The sequence below is a fragment of the Cinclus cinclus genome, chromosome 7 (genome assembly GCF_963662255.1).
Source record: "Cinclus cinclus chromosome 7, bCinCin1.1, whole genome shotgun sequence".
Lineage (NCBI taxonomy): Eukaryota > Metazoa > Chordata > Aves > Passeriformes > Cinclidae > Cinclus > Cinclus cinclus.
Genome location: NC_085052.1, coordinates 19,471,912 through 19,487,993, shown reverse-complemented (window position 1 = coordinate 19,487,993; position 16,082 = coordinate 19,471,912). Strand labels below are relative to the sequence as shown.

General features: G+C 57.2%; 1 protein-coding gene across 1 annotated transcript; it reads left to right on the top strand.

Moving 5' to 3' along the window:
- Positions 1-2,691: 2,691 nt before the first annotated feature.
- TMEM150A (transmembrane protein 150A) lies at positions 2,692-10,776 on the top strand. Its single transcript, XM_062496731.1, has 7 exons — positions 2,692-2,837; positions 4,647-4,694; positions 6,852-6,923; positions 7,069-7,136; positions 7,262-7,389; positions 8,233-8,410; positions 10,222-10,776. Exons 1-7 carry the CDS (start codon positions 2,758-2,760, stop codon positions 10,464-10,466), a joined length of 819 nt encoding a protein of 272 aa, XP_062352715.1. The 5' UTR covers positions 2,692-2,757; the 3' UTR covers positions 10,467-10,776.
- The last annotated feature ends 5,306 nt before the right edge of the window (positions 10,777-16,082 follow it).

Here is a 16,082-nt window from a genome sequence, read left to right as displayed (position 1 = left end):
TTCTGTATCCAGCCCTCCTCTCTGTCATTCTCTTTCTGAGCTTTCACTTCTACTTACAGCTCTGTTTTTCTGCTTGTTGAAAGCTTTAGATGATTAACTCTTTGTAAACCATTGCTCAATTGTCAAATGCCTCAATGTCAGGATGGTGTCAGCTAATAGCAGAGCTCCATTTTGCCAGCTGCCTTCAGATAGCTGTTTTGGGCACATGCTATGTTTTAACCCATGTTTGCAAACTCAGCTTCTACTGAGATCATTACATCTTAACTCAGACAATTACAGTACAAAGCAAAAGCCGCCCGAGAAGACTGCAGGAAGTGGAACTAGAATGGAAGGAATGTTGACTGGAAAGACAGAATTGCACTTTAAACAGTTTTCACTGAACTGTAAATAGGAATGGACTGGAAAACCAGAAAAATATTTTTTTGACTGTTGTTTGGATTTTGCAAGAGCGAGGTTTAATGTTGCAGAGAAAAAAAGCATCAGGGAAAGTATTGAAGGAGATCAGAATCAACTGACAGGTAGCATGTGCTACCGGATATGTTTATCAGTAAGTCTCTTGAACTCTTTATTTGTAAGCTAAATTACATAAAAGCCAGTCATACTACTAATGGCTGCTAGTGAGGAGTGGTTTTTATGACAGTACCCCTTAGATTTGTCCTAGCATATACTTTTTCTAGTCTTGGACTTCTTTCTCATTTTCACTCAGGATCTAACTAGATATTTTCCAGAGTAGGCTGAACAGACATCACTGTGTTTTGGATTTACCTAGTTCTTCTGTTCACATTTACATCAAGGACTTCTACTGCTAAAACAGAATAGAAATAGGTACTGGGAGTTAGCACGTGCCTGTGGGACACTTTCTGCAGAGCTGGTGTTTTCCTCATTGGTATGAAGCTTACTAATGTGAGAAGTTCTATGGAATGATAAGCCCTGGTTGTAAAGCATACATTTGGCACTGAAACTTGTGAAACAGAAGCACTGCTGCTTTTAGTGTAAATTTAAAAATTTGATCTGAGCATACTCAAACAGTCTGTAAGAAAGATTTCCCAGAAGTATCAATAATGAGCTGGCTTTTTTAGAAGTTACCCTCAGTCCTACAAAGGCCAGCTGTTGAACTCCTCTGGAAAAATTTATGCCTGTTACAGAGGCCGTATTCTGAAGCTACCGTGCCCGGCATTTTCAGCCCAGCTGCACAGAGGGGAGCCCGGCAGCGCTTGTGCTTCTCGCCTGTGGCCCTGGAGTGCTGCGAGCCGAGCCAAGGCTGCTGGACGCGGCAGCCCCGGCGCAGCGGGCACTGTTCCCACTGTCCATGTGGTGTGGAGGCCGCCGGGAGAGGGAGGGCCAGGCCCGCTGCCGGACAGCAACGCACGGGACAGCTTTGGGAGCACAACAGGCTCGGGAGCCAAGTTCTAGGGTGCAACTCTTGACCCGAACTGATGGGCTGAACAGCAAGGTGAGACCTTGGGCTCGTGAGGAGGCTGCTTGGAGCACGATTCAAGGCAGAGGGCCGTGAGATTCCCCCAATACTACAAGTCCCAGTGTGCAGCACTGCTCCCGCGGTTGTGTAACCAGCTCCAGGGGAAGGGTGGGCAGCCAGGGCTCCTCTCCACACAGGCCAGGGCCGGAGCTGTACCTGGGCAGCTCCTCTCTGCAGAAGGCTTTATGAGCACCAGATGTTCCGTGCTCCAGGGCTGTGCACACCCCTTGGTGATGCAGGAGGTGTTGGGACTTAAAAACACATCCCCACAAGGAGCCAGGGGGCAAGAGGGCAAGTTACTGCTGAGTTCCCAATAGGGAAATGGGACAGCTGTGGCCTTACCACAGCCCTGCTTCTCTGCCAGGGGAAGTTGTGCTTCCTTTCCTCACGTTTTCTGTGTAAAAAAAATGGGCAGGAGGGTTGGTGGGTGGCTGCTAAACTTAAATCCCTAGTTGTAAAAAGTGTCTGGGAATAGGGAGGTCAGGGTAACCAGGGCAGGAGTGTGTGCAGGCAGTGACTGGCATTGTGGCTGCAGCCATTTAGTGAGAGCACGAAGTCAGTCACTCCTGGCTTGCAAACACAGCCTTCTCAGGAGCTGAGCCCCATGGAAAAAGACTGAACTGAACAAGGTGTCCCTCTTGCAGTACTTCCTGCCCCATCCTCTGACAGTGCCCTTTGGGCCACTCTTACGGGAGCCCACACTTCAGCAGATGTGGGCCCAGGGCTGGTGTTCAGGCAGAGACAGCATCACCTGGAGCTGAGGGGGGGGGGGTGAGGCCCCCAGCCCTGCAGCCACCGTCGATGTCGATGCCCGAGTCAACCTTGGCAAAAAGCTGTTCGGGTCCCCAGCTGCCGGCAAGGGTGTTCTCTGCTGAGCTGTGCCTGTCCCTCGCTGCGGCTCAGCCGAGCGCGCTGCGCGGCCGCCCGCCCCCGGCTCCGTGCCGTCCTGCTCCCCGGCTGCCCTTCCCCAGCACTGCCCCGCTCCCCCGGGCCGCCAGCGCGACCGCCACGTGGCGCCGAGGGCCGCGCCGGCCCGGCCCGCTCCCCGCTGCCTCCGGACGGGGCGGGCCCGGTCCTGCCGCCGAGCGGGACCCGCGCTGCCCCGGGGCGGAGCCGGCCTGGGCTGTCCCGGCGCCGCTCCGCACGGCCGGACCCGCTCCGCCCGCCAGCCCGGCCCCGGCCCCGCCGCCCATGGAGAGCGCGGCCCGGCGGCGGTCCGGCAGCAGGAGGCAGCGGGGAGGTTTCCCCGGCGGCCCCGCTCGCCCGTAGTCCGGCGGGGCATGCCCGGCCCCAGGATGCCGGCCTGGGGGATCCTGCCCGTCACGCTGCCTGCCTTCACCATCACCGGCATGTGGATCGTGTGAGTGCCGCGGGTTCGCCGCCAGCCCGCACCCACGGGCGTTGGGGCCGGGGCCCGGGTCGGGTGCTGCGGGATAGCTGAGGGCTGGGGATTGGAGGATGCTTTAGAGTGGGACGCTGCGAGGTGGGATGCAGCGGGCAGGAGGCAGCGGGGAGCCGCTGTCCCCGGTCGTGTTGGGACACTTCTGGACACTCAGCAGCTCCCACACCTCCGTGAACCCCCACAGCCGCCCTGCGCGGTCCCCCTGTCCCCTGCAGCAGCGCTGGCGTGTGCCTCCCTGTCCCTACTTCCCTGACACCCTGCGGAATCGCGTGCCCTGTCCCGGCGTGACTGCGGCACGGTAGCGGGATCGGGAGCCACGCCACCAGCCCAGGCATCGCAGCGCCAGGGCTGTAGTGCGTACATGGGCAGCCACAGCATGGGGTGGATGGGTGGAAGGGCCTTGTGCTAGGAGTAGAGGCTGTGTCACTTGGGTGAACAGTACTAGTCCACCCCAGCAGTCCCTTTCTCAGGCCTTAACACTGGCGAGCAGTGAATGAAGGACTTTTCTCAAAGGTACCGAGAGCTTCAGTGCAGGTGGTGGGACTTCCTGGGATGTGGGATGGAGCAGATGCACCCCATATGCACACAGGTTCCTCCAAGAGCTTGCCCTGAGGTATCGCCTGTCCTATTTTACAGCAAAGCTGAATGTTGAACCCGGTGCTAGGAACTTAGGCTCCACGCTTTTTCCTGGGGCACTTTGCAAAGCATGGGCTGTCTCCTGTGAATGACCCTGGGAGGCAGATGCCCCTCCAAACCAAAGCAGCACAAGTGGGAGTTGCTGCTTATGGTCCTCACAGCCTGAGCTACTCTGGGAGTCTCCTTTTTGGAGACCTGTGCTGGGAGATGGCTCGTTGAGGCGTCTGCTTCTTGGTGGCTCGGGATGCTGTTCCTTGGTTTCCCCCACCTGTCCTGCTCTTTGCCTCTGTTCTGGGATCTTTTTGCAGCCCAGCTGTTTCATGGCCAGCTCAGGAAGGAGAGGAGTTTTCATACTGGTGTTGGGGCCTATTTTTAACCTGAGCTGTTCACAGCTGCCAGTGGTTTGAACAGCAGGGTGCTGCCACTGCTGTGGCTGCTGGGCAGGAGGGATCCTTGATGCCTGGGGTGGGGGCCATGGGGTGAGAGACCCCTTGGAGTGGAGCAGGATGCACGTCATGAACCCCTCCTTACACTGACAGAGACACAAGGGTGACTCTGCAGTGAGATGCTTGATGGAGCTGATCTGCCCATAATGCCCTCCCAGTGCACTGGCTACTTTTCCAGACTTCTTTTAGCTCCACTGCTGGCCAGCTGGGAGCTGGAGGAAGCACAGCAGAGCTAGTGCCATTGAGTGGCACCAGGCTCAGCTGTAGGCTGGTGGAGAGCCCCGATGCCAGCAGCATGCCAGGAAAGCTCTGTGACAGAGCAGTCCTCCAGAGCCTGTGGAGCACAGCAGCACGATGAAGAAGAGGCCCCATAGAAACATCTGCCCTGAACTGGAGCAGGAGGTGGTTCTCTCAGCAGGGATGGGGGTACAAGGCAGGGGAACCTGGTCCCAGCAGTGGGAGTTCCGCAGAGCACGTGCTCATGCGCTTGTTTTTCTTTTTCTTGCTCTGTAAAGCCAGGAGGTGCTGGCTTTAAACACAGGATGAGTGCTGGCCCCTGGCACGCAGTAAGGGCAGTATCCTCTGCTCTGGCAGCTAGTGCCTGGGGCTGCTCTGGGTGCTGGCAGGGAATGGGGATGCAGGGAGGCGGGTAGCTGTGGTAACCCTGTTGTTGTCTCTCCTCCAGATATGCCATGGCACTGTCCAACAACCACATCTGCCCTGTCCACAACTGGTAAGGCCTGGGGGAAGCTGAGGCTTTTTGGCACGTCCTGGCTTGATTAAAGCCTCATAATGCAAAGTCCCTCCATACCTGTCCCACTTGAAGTATGCCAAGCTGTGCCTGACCACTGGGTAGCTGAGGCACTCCCCACACCATGACTGTGCTGAAGGGGGTTGAGGATGATGGGAGAGGTGGGAGCATTAAAGGGGCACAGAGTCTCCTTCTTCCCCAGCAGACTGGTGCTGGTAATGCAGCAGACCCCATGCTGGTGAGGGGGTGCAAATGCTACAGGGCATGTGCCTCCTGCCCAGCTGAGTGGCTTTTGGGAGCAGAACTGCTTGGGGCCGAGCTGTTGTCAGGCTGGGCTGCCCTCCCTCCCCTGCCCAGGCTCGCCTGTGGTAATGGCTGCTTTGGTGAACAGTCCAGCCTTGCTGCAAACCAGGCGGCGAGAAGGAAGCCATTGAAAAAAAAGCATGGAGAAAGTATGAAAACAAGTGGTCAGTGAATTACAGAGGGCTGTGTCTCCATGGAAAAGGTTGTGACTTGCTTGCTTGAGGCTAAATCTGGCAGTGCCAGGGGGATGGGATGGTCCTGCAGCACCGGGACACCCCATGGGCAGAGCTGCCTGCAACACCCCCCAAATGGGGGATGAGGCATGGAAGAGACAAGGGCTGGGAAAAGAAACACTATTTGGTCTCTTGGCAACTCCTTCAGTGGAGTTTTTGGCTTGTAGCGTAGCCTTAAAAATCTGCCCAGAAAGATCCATGTTAGTTTAATTCTTGCTGGAGTGTCTGAAGTGAAAAAAAAAAAAAAAAAAAAAAAAAAAAAAGCCTGCTGCCATTTCCTGCCTGATGGCTGATTCTGCCCCGGGAAGAATGTGTGTGTCGGGTTGTCTCTGCTGTGCAGCCAGCCCTTAATGACGAATAATGCTTCCCGGCCTTGGGCTGCTTGCTTTAAACAAAATAATAATAAAAAAAAAACCTTCCCAAACCAAACACAGCCCCAAGAGCAGCCTTTGAGGAGGCCATGGGGCTCCACGCCTCGCCTGGGTTTAGTGGTTGGAAAACAAAGCCACCAGTAAACTGAGGAGACTGAAAAAACATCAGAGCCCAGCCCAGCCCTTTCCAAAAAGGCTTTTCTAACCATGTGCTTGCTGCATAGCTGGAGGTGGTGGATGGACAGCCTGGGCGAGGGACAGGCCAGCACTACCCCTCACAGCTCCCCCCTCAATTCCCCCCACACGTGGAACTTGTGGTGTGTGAAGAGGCCTTTTGGGGCACTCACTGCCTGTGGTGTGAGCAGGGGGTCCCTCTAGGCCGTACCAGGCAGAAGTGCTGGACACCTGGGTGATGCTGCAGCAAAGAGGTACCCAAAAATCCTCTTCCAGTGGGAGCTGGGAGGGTGAGGGCACATGAACCCCCGTGGTGGGAGTTTGGTTAGGGTTGCAGGAAGTTGCTGTGGTACAGGAAGGGCTGATAAGACTCAGGGTGTCTGGACTCACAGGTCTGTGGGTGCAGGGGGTGCTCCCAGGGCACTGCAGTGGGTGCAGGCAGCAAAGCCCTGCCCAGCCCGGCAGTGCTGGGACTAGCTCAGGTGCACTGCTGCTGTGCCTGGCTCCAGGGCAGCCTGGGGGCTGGCTCTGGTCATGTACCTCAGGCAGTGTCTCCCAGCTCCCTCCCTCCCTCCCAGATTTGGTGGCACTGCCCTGGGGTGCCTGTGGCATTTCCCACACAGGTCACCATTCCAACCCCACCCTATAAACCTGGAGCTGTCAGTGGCACGCCCAGGTTCGCTGGTGCTTCCATCCAATATGTGAGAATATGGGAATATGTGAGGGGCTGGCAGGTGGGTGTTGCTGCTCCTGTCTGTTCGTGGGGCTGCCAGAGCCCCCCTAGCCCACAGCCTCTGCCCTGCTATGGCCCCTCGCTTGCAGGCTGGGGCTCTGGGTGAGCAGCAGAGCCAGCAGGCAGGGAACAGGCTGTGGAAACACAGGTGTGATGCTACCTGTTGGGCAGTGGGTCCCTCCCTGGAGGGTGTGGGCACATCCCTGGGTTTGGGCTGCACTCACTATGGAGCAACTCGACTGCCCTTGCAGGGCCCGTGGGCAGGAGACAGGAGGGTCCTGGGCAGCATCTTGGCTCTCCTAACCTATCCCTTTGCTGCTGGCAGGAGTTACAACCAGTCATGTGACATGGACGGCCCCAGCTCCTGCTGCACGCTGGATCACATCCCCCTTGTCAGGTGAGTAGGCTCAGGGTGGGAGCACGGGCAGAGCTGTGCTGAGACCCCTCCAGGGCAACTCAGGAAGGTGTCCTGGGGAAGGAGCCAAGCACACACCCCAGTGCCCCCTGTCTGAGGGCTCCGTGGGTCTTGTTTGTCCCTGCAGCAAGTGTGGCACCCTGCCTCCCGAGAGCTGCTTCTTCAGCCTCATCTGCAGCCTGGGCTCCTTCATGGGTAAGTGCCTGCTGCCGGGAAATCAGGGCTGGAGAGGCTGCCCTGCACCCACCTGGCATGGGGCAGCAGTGGGATGAGGGGGCCTGGAGACCATAGCATGTGATAGGGCTGTTTCCCTCCTGCAGTCATCCTGGTGGGACTGCTCCGCTATGCCCATCTCCTGGAGCGCCTGGGGCCATCTCTCCTCAACACTCTGGGGCTGGCCACTGGCTGGGTCTGTGCTGCTGGCCTCACCATGGTTGGCAACTTTCAGGTAAGGCATCTCCTCAGGAGTCCCTGGGGTAGGGGGGCAGGAGAGGGTCTTGGCTGGAGCGGGGCAATGGCTGTGCTCAGCAGGGTAGGGTTTGTGGTGGTAGTGCAGTCCTTCCGTTCCCCTGAGTCAGTGTTGTGCTTCCCAGGGTACCGGGAGTCCTCTTTGTGTATTCATAATTCGAGTCCAGATTAAGCTGCTGGGTTTGGTTTAATGCTTACCTGAGCCCCCTCTGCACTGTCTGTCCTCTCCATGGGCACATGCAGGCACAGGACATGCTGTTCAGGCTGCTCCCAATCCTGCCCAGGGAGTCACACCAAGAAACTGTTGGGGCAGAGCCTGTGCTCACAGGGACCAGAGCAGGCCCAAGCTTGGCAGCACATGGCGGTGCTCAGCCCCTGCCTGCACTGCCAGGCACCAGCCTCCCTGCAGCTGCCTGCAGCCAGTCCCTCCTGCTTGGCAGGAGGCTGCTCCCACACCAGCTCTGGGAGAAGCTTTGCAGGCCCCGATCCCCCTGGTGCCCCAGTCATGAGCAGCACTGGGCTGTGACCCTCAGGAAGGGTGCAGGCAGTCCCTGATGCTGCTCAGGGCAGAGGGCAGCCCCTGCCCCCTGCAGGGCTGCTGGCCCATGTATAAAAGAAACAGAACTCTTTGAGATCCCAGCAGTAGATGTTGGATCCAAGTCTGCTCTTTAGCCAGAAGTCAGGCACAGGCTGAGCTGCTTGGACCTGCTGCTCCTGGCACTGTCTGCACACCTTCCTGGGCAGGAGTCCAACTCCTGGAGCAGAGCCATACTGTGACAGGCAGTGTCCCAGGGTGTTGGCACTGATGGTCTCTTCCCCACAGGTGGATCACGCCAAGGTGCTACACTACATTGGGGCAGGGGTGGCCTTTCCCACCAGCATGCTGTTCCTGCTCCTGCAGTCCATCCTCACCTACCGCATGGCCAAAACCCGAGGGCAGTACTGGACCGGCCACTTACGTAGCATCCTCACCACTGTGGCCTTCTTCACCCTCGTCTTCAGTATCCTGAAGGGTGTGGGAAGAAGACTGGTAATAGGCTGGTGAAAGGTGGTCCTCACAGTGGGGTATGGGCCCCATATTCTCTATCCTTTGGTCTGGGAGTGAGGTATGGTACCAGAAGAGGAGCTGGGCAGGGCACTGAGGGTGGGCAGTTCACTGCAGGTGTAGGCTGGTGGAGCAGCAGTACCCGGGCTGGGCAGAGGCTGAGGGGGGGAAGGGATGCTGGTGGGTGTGTCTGGGGGTGCTGGGGTGCCCCAAACCAGCCCTGCCCTGACTGCTGCAGCCCAGCCACCACTGCCGGCTCCAGTCACACACCCCCCAGGTCTGGTTAATTGTTGGGTTTTTTTAATAAGACAAAGATATTTTGAGCCCTTGGCAATGCGAAGTCCATCTGGGTTACCTCTCTGACTGAAGCTGAGTACAAAAATGCTGTGTGTGGGTGCCAGGTGGGTGCATGGCAGCACCTCTGCCAGCCAGAACTTCCAGGCACTCGCCAGCCAACCTGCCCATGAGACAAGGAAGGGCTTGGTGAGCAGGTACTGGGGTCTGCAAACACTTTACCAGGGAGGGAGGGCATGGCATCAGGTGGGCTGGAGCTCAAAGAATAGCCCCAAGTGTCTGGCTGGGGAGTGAAGAGCTTATTTGGGACTGAGGTTAGGGATAAAGTGGGAAACAAAGTAGGGGTTATTGGGCAGGAAGGGGAAAAAAGGGCATGCAGTGTCCATGGATCCCAAACAGGCTGGCTGAGTTCTGGCTGAGGCAAGCAGCACAAGAGGAGCCTGGGGGTGCTGGTGGGCCTGGCACATACCAGAGGGTCCTGCTCCATCGCCACAGCAGGCAGGGAGGCTGGGAAGTGGGCAGGGAGCTAAGAGAGGGAGGACTGCTGCAGGGCCATGCTAGCTGGGAGGGACAGGAAGGGCATGTAAGGACAAGGAAGACAGGACTGGTGCCCATCTGCTGTGGCCATCCTGCTCTGTAACTGGCATCCTGTTCTGGGAACTGGCAGTGGGCAAGCAGCAAGCTGTGGTGTAGACTGTGTGGGGAAAGGGCTGGGATCTTTCCTGATGGGATGGGGGGAGTGAGCAAAGGGCTCTACACTATACAGGCCAGGTCCCTGCCTCTGCAGCTCTCCCAGATCTTGGTCTCACTTGCAGAAGGCATGGTACTGCTGGAGGCTTCGCCTGGAGAGCTGGGGGATGTACATGCCTCCTCCCCTCACTCACAGTAGCTCTTGCAGTAAGTTTCCTTGGAGATTTTTGGTGGGGATGAGAGAAGGGTGAAGAAATTCTTTTAGTGGTAGGATCTGGAGAAGTGGGAGCAAGCCCCCTCTCTGGGGTGGGCCAGCCTGCAGCTCAGAAGGACAGTGCTGTGAGACTGGGATGCAACAGTCCAAACCCTGTTTCAAAGTGAGTTTTTCATCTTCGACTGCATCCTGCAGGAGTATGGGGACCACCAACCTAGCTTGAGAAAGCAGCAAGAATGTGGGGAAGTTGAGGCGTCTGGGCACCTTGATGGCACTGAGAGAAGCAGCTTGAGCTCCTCCTGCCCCGGCCTCTTCAGATAATCCCAGCCTGGCATCAGTGCCGTGATTTACCAAGGCTCTTTTGGGCATATGTGCCACTGCTTCACCTGTGCCAGGGCCCTCCTGGTGCTGGGAGAAGCATGTGGGGGTTTTTCACTGTTAGGAATGGTGATGTGTTTCCTGCAGAGGATGGGTACTCACCTGCCCCCCAGCATGAAGTGACAGTGGGACATGGTCTTCCATGGGGTGGTTGGTTTCAGCTGTACTTTCCTTGACTGGGATACTCTCAGGTGGTGTGTTCTTCATCCAGGAGAGCTTTGTGCTACAGCACGTCGCTGCCCTCTGTGAGTGGATGTTCATCATTGATGTTCTGGTTTTCTATGGAACGTTCACCTTTGAGTTTGGGGCCATCTCCACAGACACCTTCTTGGTCCTGCTGAAAGCCAGCCGGGCTCCCAAAAGTTACAAAGGCGAGAGCAGCCTGTCCAGTATGGCCCACATCCACAACCACGTGGAGGGTCTGGCTATGGCCTGATCCCCACAGGAGGCAGCCCACAGTGGAGACCCCGAACTGGGCTCTGACAGTGACTCCCCACCTTGAATATCTCTGAAAACCCCGCTGCAGTGTGTGTGTGTATGTGTATGTGTGTGCACATGGGTCTGCAGTGCCCTCCACTCTCAGCAGGAGCTGTGTCCAGAGCTCCTCTGGCAGCTGCTACCCCTGCAAGAGCTGTCCTCTCCCTGCCCACAGGGTTTGGGGTCACTGCTGGGCTGTGGGGATGCCGACCTGGTGCTATCAGCAGAAGCAGGATCTGCCCCTGAGCCTCTGGGGTAGCCTGGTCTGAGTTGAGCTGCTGAAGGCAATCATACAGAGGTTTCCTCCTGTAAGGGACATGAGGGAACAGGGGGCTCACCCTGTCTTCACCACACAAGCCTGGTGTGCTGGAAGGGGGTGAGATCTGTGTTCTTCCCTCCTTCACAGGCGTAAGGTTCAGCTGAGCAAGCCTTCCAGCTGGCTACCATGACTGTCAGAGGAGCCAAAAACACAGAGTGCCTTTTCCCTTCCTTGGGAAGTGACTGCACTGCCAGTCTGTATGCAACCCCCATGAGTATGGCAGCAGGGAATCTCTCTGCCTGCCTTCCCAGGTGGGGATGGTGTCTCACTCTGCAGGATGATTCCAGCAGCCCCAGCTGGACTATGCTGACGCCACTACACCAGGGCTCTCACTGCTCAGAGCCTTCTATGCCATCAGTCAATGCCTTCCCCCCACATTTTATCAGCTTTGAGAATTGCTGAGGCAGGTTTCACCTCCCTGGTCACAACATTCCCCTGCTTCCAGCTAATTTGGGTAATGAGTCTCCAAATTTTCCATCATATGGGGGATGTCCTGCAGGCACTGTGCCTGCAGAGCAGTGGACTTCCCTGTGTGTCAGTGCCAGCCAGGGAGTGTCCCAGGGAGCACAGCCATGCAAAGGGGAAGCACTTCTGTAGGAACAGAGGAAGCGTGTGCCCCATTCTTCTGGGACTCTCAAATCCGTCCTCTGGTGCCTTGGCCGATACCTGCCTGCCTGGTGGGAGCCCGTCCTGCTCAACTGCAGCTTCCTTGGACTGAGGCACAGCCCGGGGTTGGGGTGTTGAGAGGTTTGAGTGCTGTGTGTGCGTGCCTGTGTGTGTATGTACAGATCTACAAAAATATATATATACATACATATATATATAAAATCCCCTTGTCCCTGGAGAGGGGCATTTACTGCTGCTGCTACTGTGCGCATTGATCTAATTGGGATTTCCTATTTGCCCACCTTTTCCAAACCGGCCTGTAAATTCACCAGTATATGTAGTTCAAAGAGGAGCCTTTCTGACTTTTGTATCTAATATATTTTTTAAAAAGTATATATAAAGACAACAGTGAGTTTACAATAATAAAAGTGAAAATCAGCCACGGGTGAGGCAGATGGTCCTTCTCCGCTGGAGTAGCAGCTGGCTTTGGGAGTGGGGTGAAGGGTCCTGTTCCCCCCTCAGAGAACAGCCATGAGCCCGGGGCTCGCTTCCCTGACCCGAGTGCCAGCCAGGTGGCGGATAGGCGATGTCACAGGCATGCAGCAGCCCGGAGATGCCCGTCCCTTCGGGGGTCCCCGGGCCCGCCCTCCTGCTGTCTCCTCCGGGCGGAGCCGGGTCCGGGAAGCCCCGGGAGGCGGAGTCGGGTCGGGACTTTCCCGGTGCCGCGGCGAGGCGCGGCGGCCGGCCCGAGGCTGGGATGGAGGTAAGCGGCCGTGCCGGGATGTGGGTCCGGGGGGAACAGGCAGGGCCAGCGGGAGAGCGCTTCCCAGGGAAAGGGAGTGGAACGCTGCAGAGGTTTAAAAGTTCCCGTGCTTGGGCTGCCCGTCCCAGCGGAAGGGGCCTGGGCTCGCTCTCGCTCCAGCAGCTACAGGAGCCGGTCCCTGGTTGCCTCTGGGCCGGCCATGCGGCCAGCTGGGCTAGGGGATGTTGGGAAGATCCAGGCTGGAGAGACAGTTGCTCTCGTGGAGGGGAGAGGAGACGGCAAGTCCCAGCGCTGGCGCTTACACCCTTTGCCCTGCCGGTGGGGAAGTTCCTTATATTTTATGTGGCCGGTGGGTTCTGCCCCATCCTGCAGCTCTCTCTCTTGCGTCCTGAGCCCTTCCTGCCCTGAAGCAGGGCTGGCTTTCTGCCCGCTCCGAGTGGAATCAGATCTGTGCCCGCAGGCTCGGCAAGCTCTAGCCCAAATGGAGCGGCGAGTACCAGCACGGTAATAGTACTGTGGGCAGAGTGGAAACCGGAGAGAGGGAGAGAGGGTGAGAGAGAGAGAGAGAGAGAGAGACGGAGAGAGAGCAAACGCGGGGCTGACGATGGGAGGAGGGGTTCTCTGAGGGCATACATCTGGATTAATAGCTCATAACAGCAGAGGAGCTGATTTACAGGCCCTTAGAGGAGAAAACCAGAAGAACAGTGGGTGGCTGGGGTTTGCCAAAACCAACTTGATAGCCACAATGGGAGTAAAAGCATTTTATGCAGAGATATACAAATGGCTTCAGTGCTCAAAGGCAAGCTGTCAGAAAGGGAAGGTTTAGAAAGCTTTCAGGGAGAGGAGATTTCTCTCTGCCATACTTACTGGTCAAGGACTTGGTTTCCAGTAAGGGTTTCAGAGCAAACTCACTGTGGAGGCAACATGAGAGAGACTCAGCAGCCTCTTGCCAGTAGCTGTTGGGACTCCAGGGATGGAGCAGAGCACAGGATTTGTGCAAAAAGCAAGGCCGAGTATTTAGGGCCGTTGTTTGCAGATGTTAGCAGACCCCAGGGAAATCAAAATGCAAAGGGGAAGAGTATGTTAGAGGATCAGCCGACTGAGTGGCTGGAACATGTCAGCTGTACACTAGCACAGTTCAGAGCAGGGCTGCACTCCTGCTGCCTCCTGTGTTTCTGGAGCACCCTTTTCCATGGCTACTAAACACTCCTGCCTCAGATAGGCTGACTGTATGTTTGCCACCTGCCTGCAGGGCATCAGCTTTGCAAGTCAGCCGACTGTCATGGGAGGAAAGAAAATAGCACCTGCATTACTAGGTCACGTTCAAGGAGCTGCAGGAACAGAAGAATGGCTTTAACATATGCTGCTTGCCAAAGGCTGGCCCTTAATTGAAGCAGTCTGGCTGGCACAGGGAGGCTGTGCCATCTGGCAAGAGTGCTGCACTCCAGGGCAGGGAGCTGGTGCTGCTCTGAGCAGTGCCTTGCAGCTGGATGGCTCCTCTTTTCCGCCAGTCCCAGCAATGCCCAGAGGGTCATTCCTGTACCCTAGGAATATGTGAAGATGGGGAGGAATTAGCCAAGCAAATGGGGCCTGCAGTTCAAGCCCATGATCCAGGACAGATGTGTTGGGTAACACAGAGCAGGGGATGCTGCTGATGGAGGAAGGAGAGATGAGTTCCCTTCTGGGATGTGGGAGGGATAAAAGCTGCATGTGCTATACTCCTAGGGGAAACCCCAAGTCCTGTGGGCCAGAAACACATGCTGCTTGGCACAGGAGGCAGGACTTCACCTTGAGAACAGGTCTGAGGTTGCCTGAGGTTGCTTTTCCAGGAACAAGGAAGCAGATGGTCACACCATCTCTGCTCAAGCAGGCATGGTGGGCTTCCTCCAGCACACACTGCACAAGTGTGTATGGGTATGGCTGGCAACCTTCAGAGAGAGCCAGAGCTGTGTGTAATGGGGAGATGGAAGCATGACTCCATGACATTCTTTAGTCATGCTGTTTGCTGCAACAAGTGGAAGTGTCCCAGGTAGCAGTGAGTGAGCTGTGAAAACACCTCAAGAGGAGATGGAGCTGATGCCACTGGAGAAGGGGAGTTGTGCTATTCAAGGGACACAGTCTGTTCTTACTCAGCAGCTTCAGGCCTGGGCTCCCCCACCAGGCTCAGCAGGTAAGATAGGTAGGTGGCTGTTCCCAGCACACCGAGGAAGGTTGTTTGGCTCTTTGTTCACCTCTCTGGAGGATCTGTGCCAGCAGATAGGGTGGCTGACGTGGTGGCAGGCTGAAGCTGTCCAGGTGGGATGATGGATGGGATCCCAATAGCAGGCAGTCTGTGCTGCTTCCCACAGACCAGCAGGGGGTTGTGTCCATATTCCTAGGCCTTTGGAAGCCCCCGCAGAATGGCAATAGGAAAGTCCCCACCAAGTTTTGCAGTGCTGGTTCTCCACCTTCCTTGCACCCTCCCCTGCACTTGCAGGTCCCACAGACCCCACATCCCAGGCTGTATGGCTGCCTGAGATGCATCTCCGTGCTTAGGTGGCAGCCCTACCGGGAAAAACCTCAGGCTTGGGGTCACAGGACAGCCCCTTTGGAAGACTTGAGTGGCTGAAAAATCTCCTTGAAAAAGCTCTGTTCAGCTTCTGAAGAATATGAGTCACGCACGGATTGAACAATCCCCTTCCTTCCCCTCTTCTCCCACACACTCAAAATCCCCTGAGTGGGACCTGCAGCAACCACTGATTCAGATATTCATGGTATGAGGGCATCGTGGAGTCAGATACGGGATTTTTTTTTCTTTTTGTTGGTTAGTGAGAAGAAATGCGGAGCGTGCCCATAGGCTCTCCCCTGATCCTGCCCCTTTGCTAGAAGTCGCCGGTGGTTTTCTGTGGTCAGGCAGCCCTTGACCCCAGCGGAATTCTTCCTGTCTGTGGTGGCAGTCCCTGTGGCGATGCTAGGGCTGGACGGGTTGCTGAGAGCAGCTTCTTCCTCTCCGGTGAGTAGGAGGGTGTGAGCCTTGTGGGCGGCAGGGAAAGGCCCGTGCTGCCCTTCCCTGCTGGGGTCGACGGGGTGGGAAGCATCCAGTGCTGAGTGCTGGGGCGGTGGGAGATGCTCCCACAGGGAGCTCTGGGGCCGCCGCTCCCACTTTGAAGCCAGTGGGAAGGAGGCAGTGGGAACGCGGATAGCAAATTCCTCTCTCAGGCCGCCTCCGCGGGAAGGATGCAGGGGCTGCTGTGTAAGTTGAAACTGGGGAGAGGGAAAGCACCCCTTTGGGTGCCTGGCAAGGGGTTTCAGACTCTGCTTCGCTCTGCAGAGTCCTGGAGAGATTCCCCTGTCTACGGGGGAGCCAGTGGACTTGGGTACAGCATTTTGGGGCGACTCCTGTTTGAGTCCATAGGGGCTCGGAGACAACATCCCGGTGCGGGACACACATCCCTGTGTGATGCAGGATGGGATGATGTGGGGTAGGGACCTTGGGGGACCCAGGGGCTGCTGCGAGGCTTTATGGGCAGGTGTTTCCAGCCGTGCTGCTCTGCAGGTCTTGCTGGGGAAGGGCTGATGGCAGCGCAGCGGGAACTGCCACCCGTAGCGGGACAGACGCCCGGGGACGATGGGGGACAAATCCCTCCGTACTCCCGGGGGGAAATACGGCACATCTAGCGCCCCGGAGCTGCCAGGCAGCGCCCGGGCGAGAATGGCCCGGGGAGGCGGGCGGGAGTGCTCCGGGATTTCCAGCCCGCCCGGGGCTCCGAGTCCAAAATTCCCAGGCGAGGAGGGGACATCCCGTCCCATCGCCCCGAGCGGCGGCCGGCGGGCGGAGGAGGAGCCGGGCCGAGCAGAGCCGCGCTCCGAGCCGGGCCCGCCCTCGCGAGCCGTGTCCCGTGTCCCGT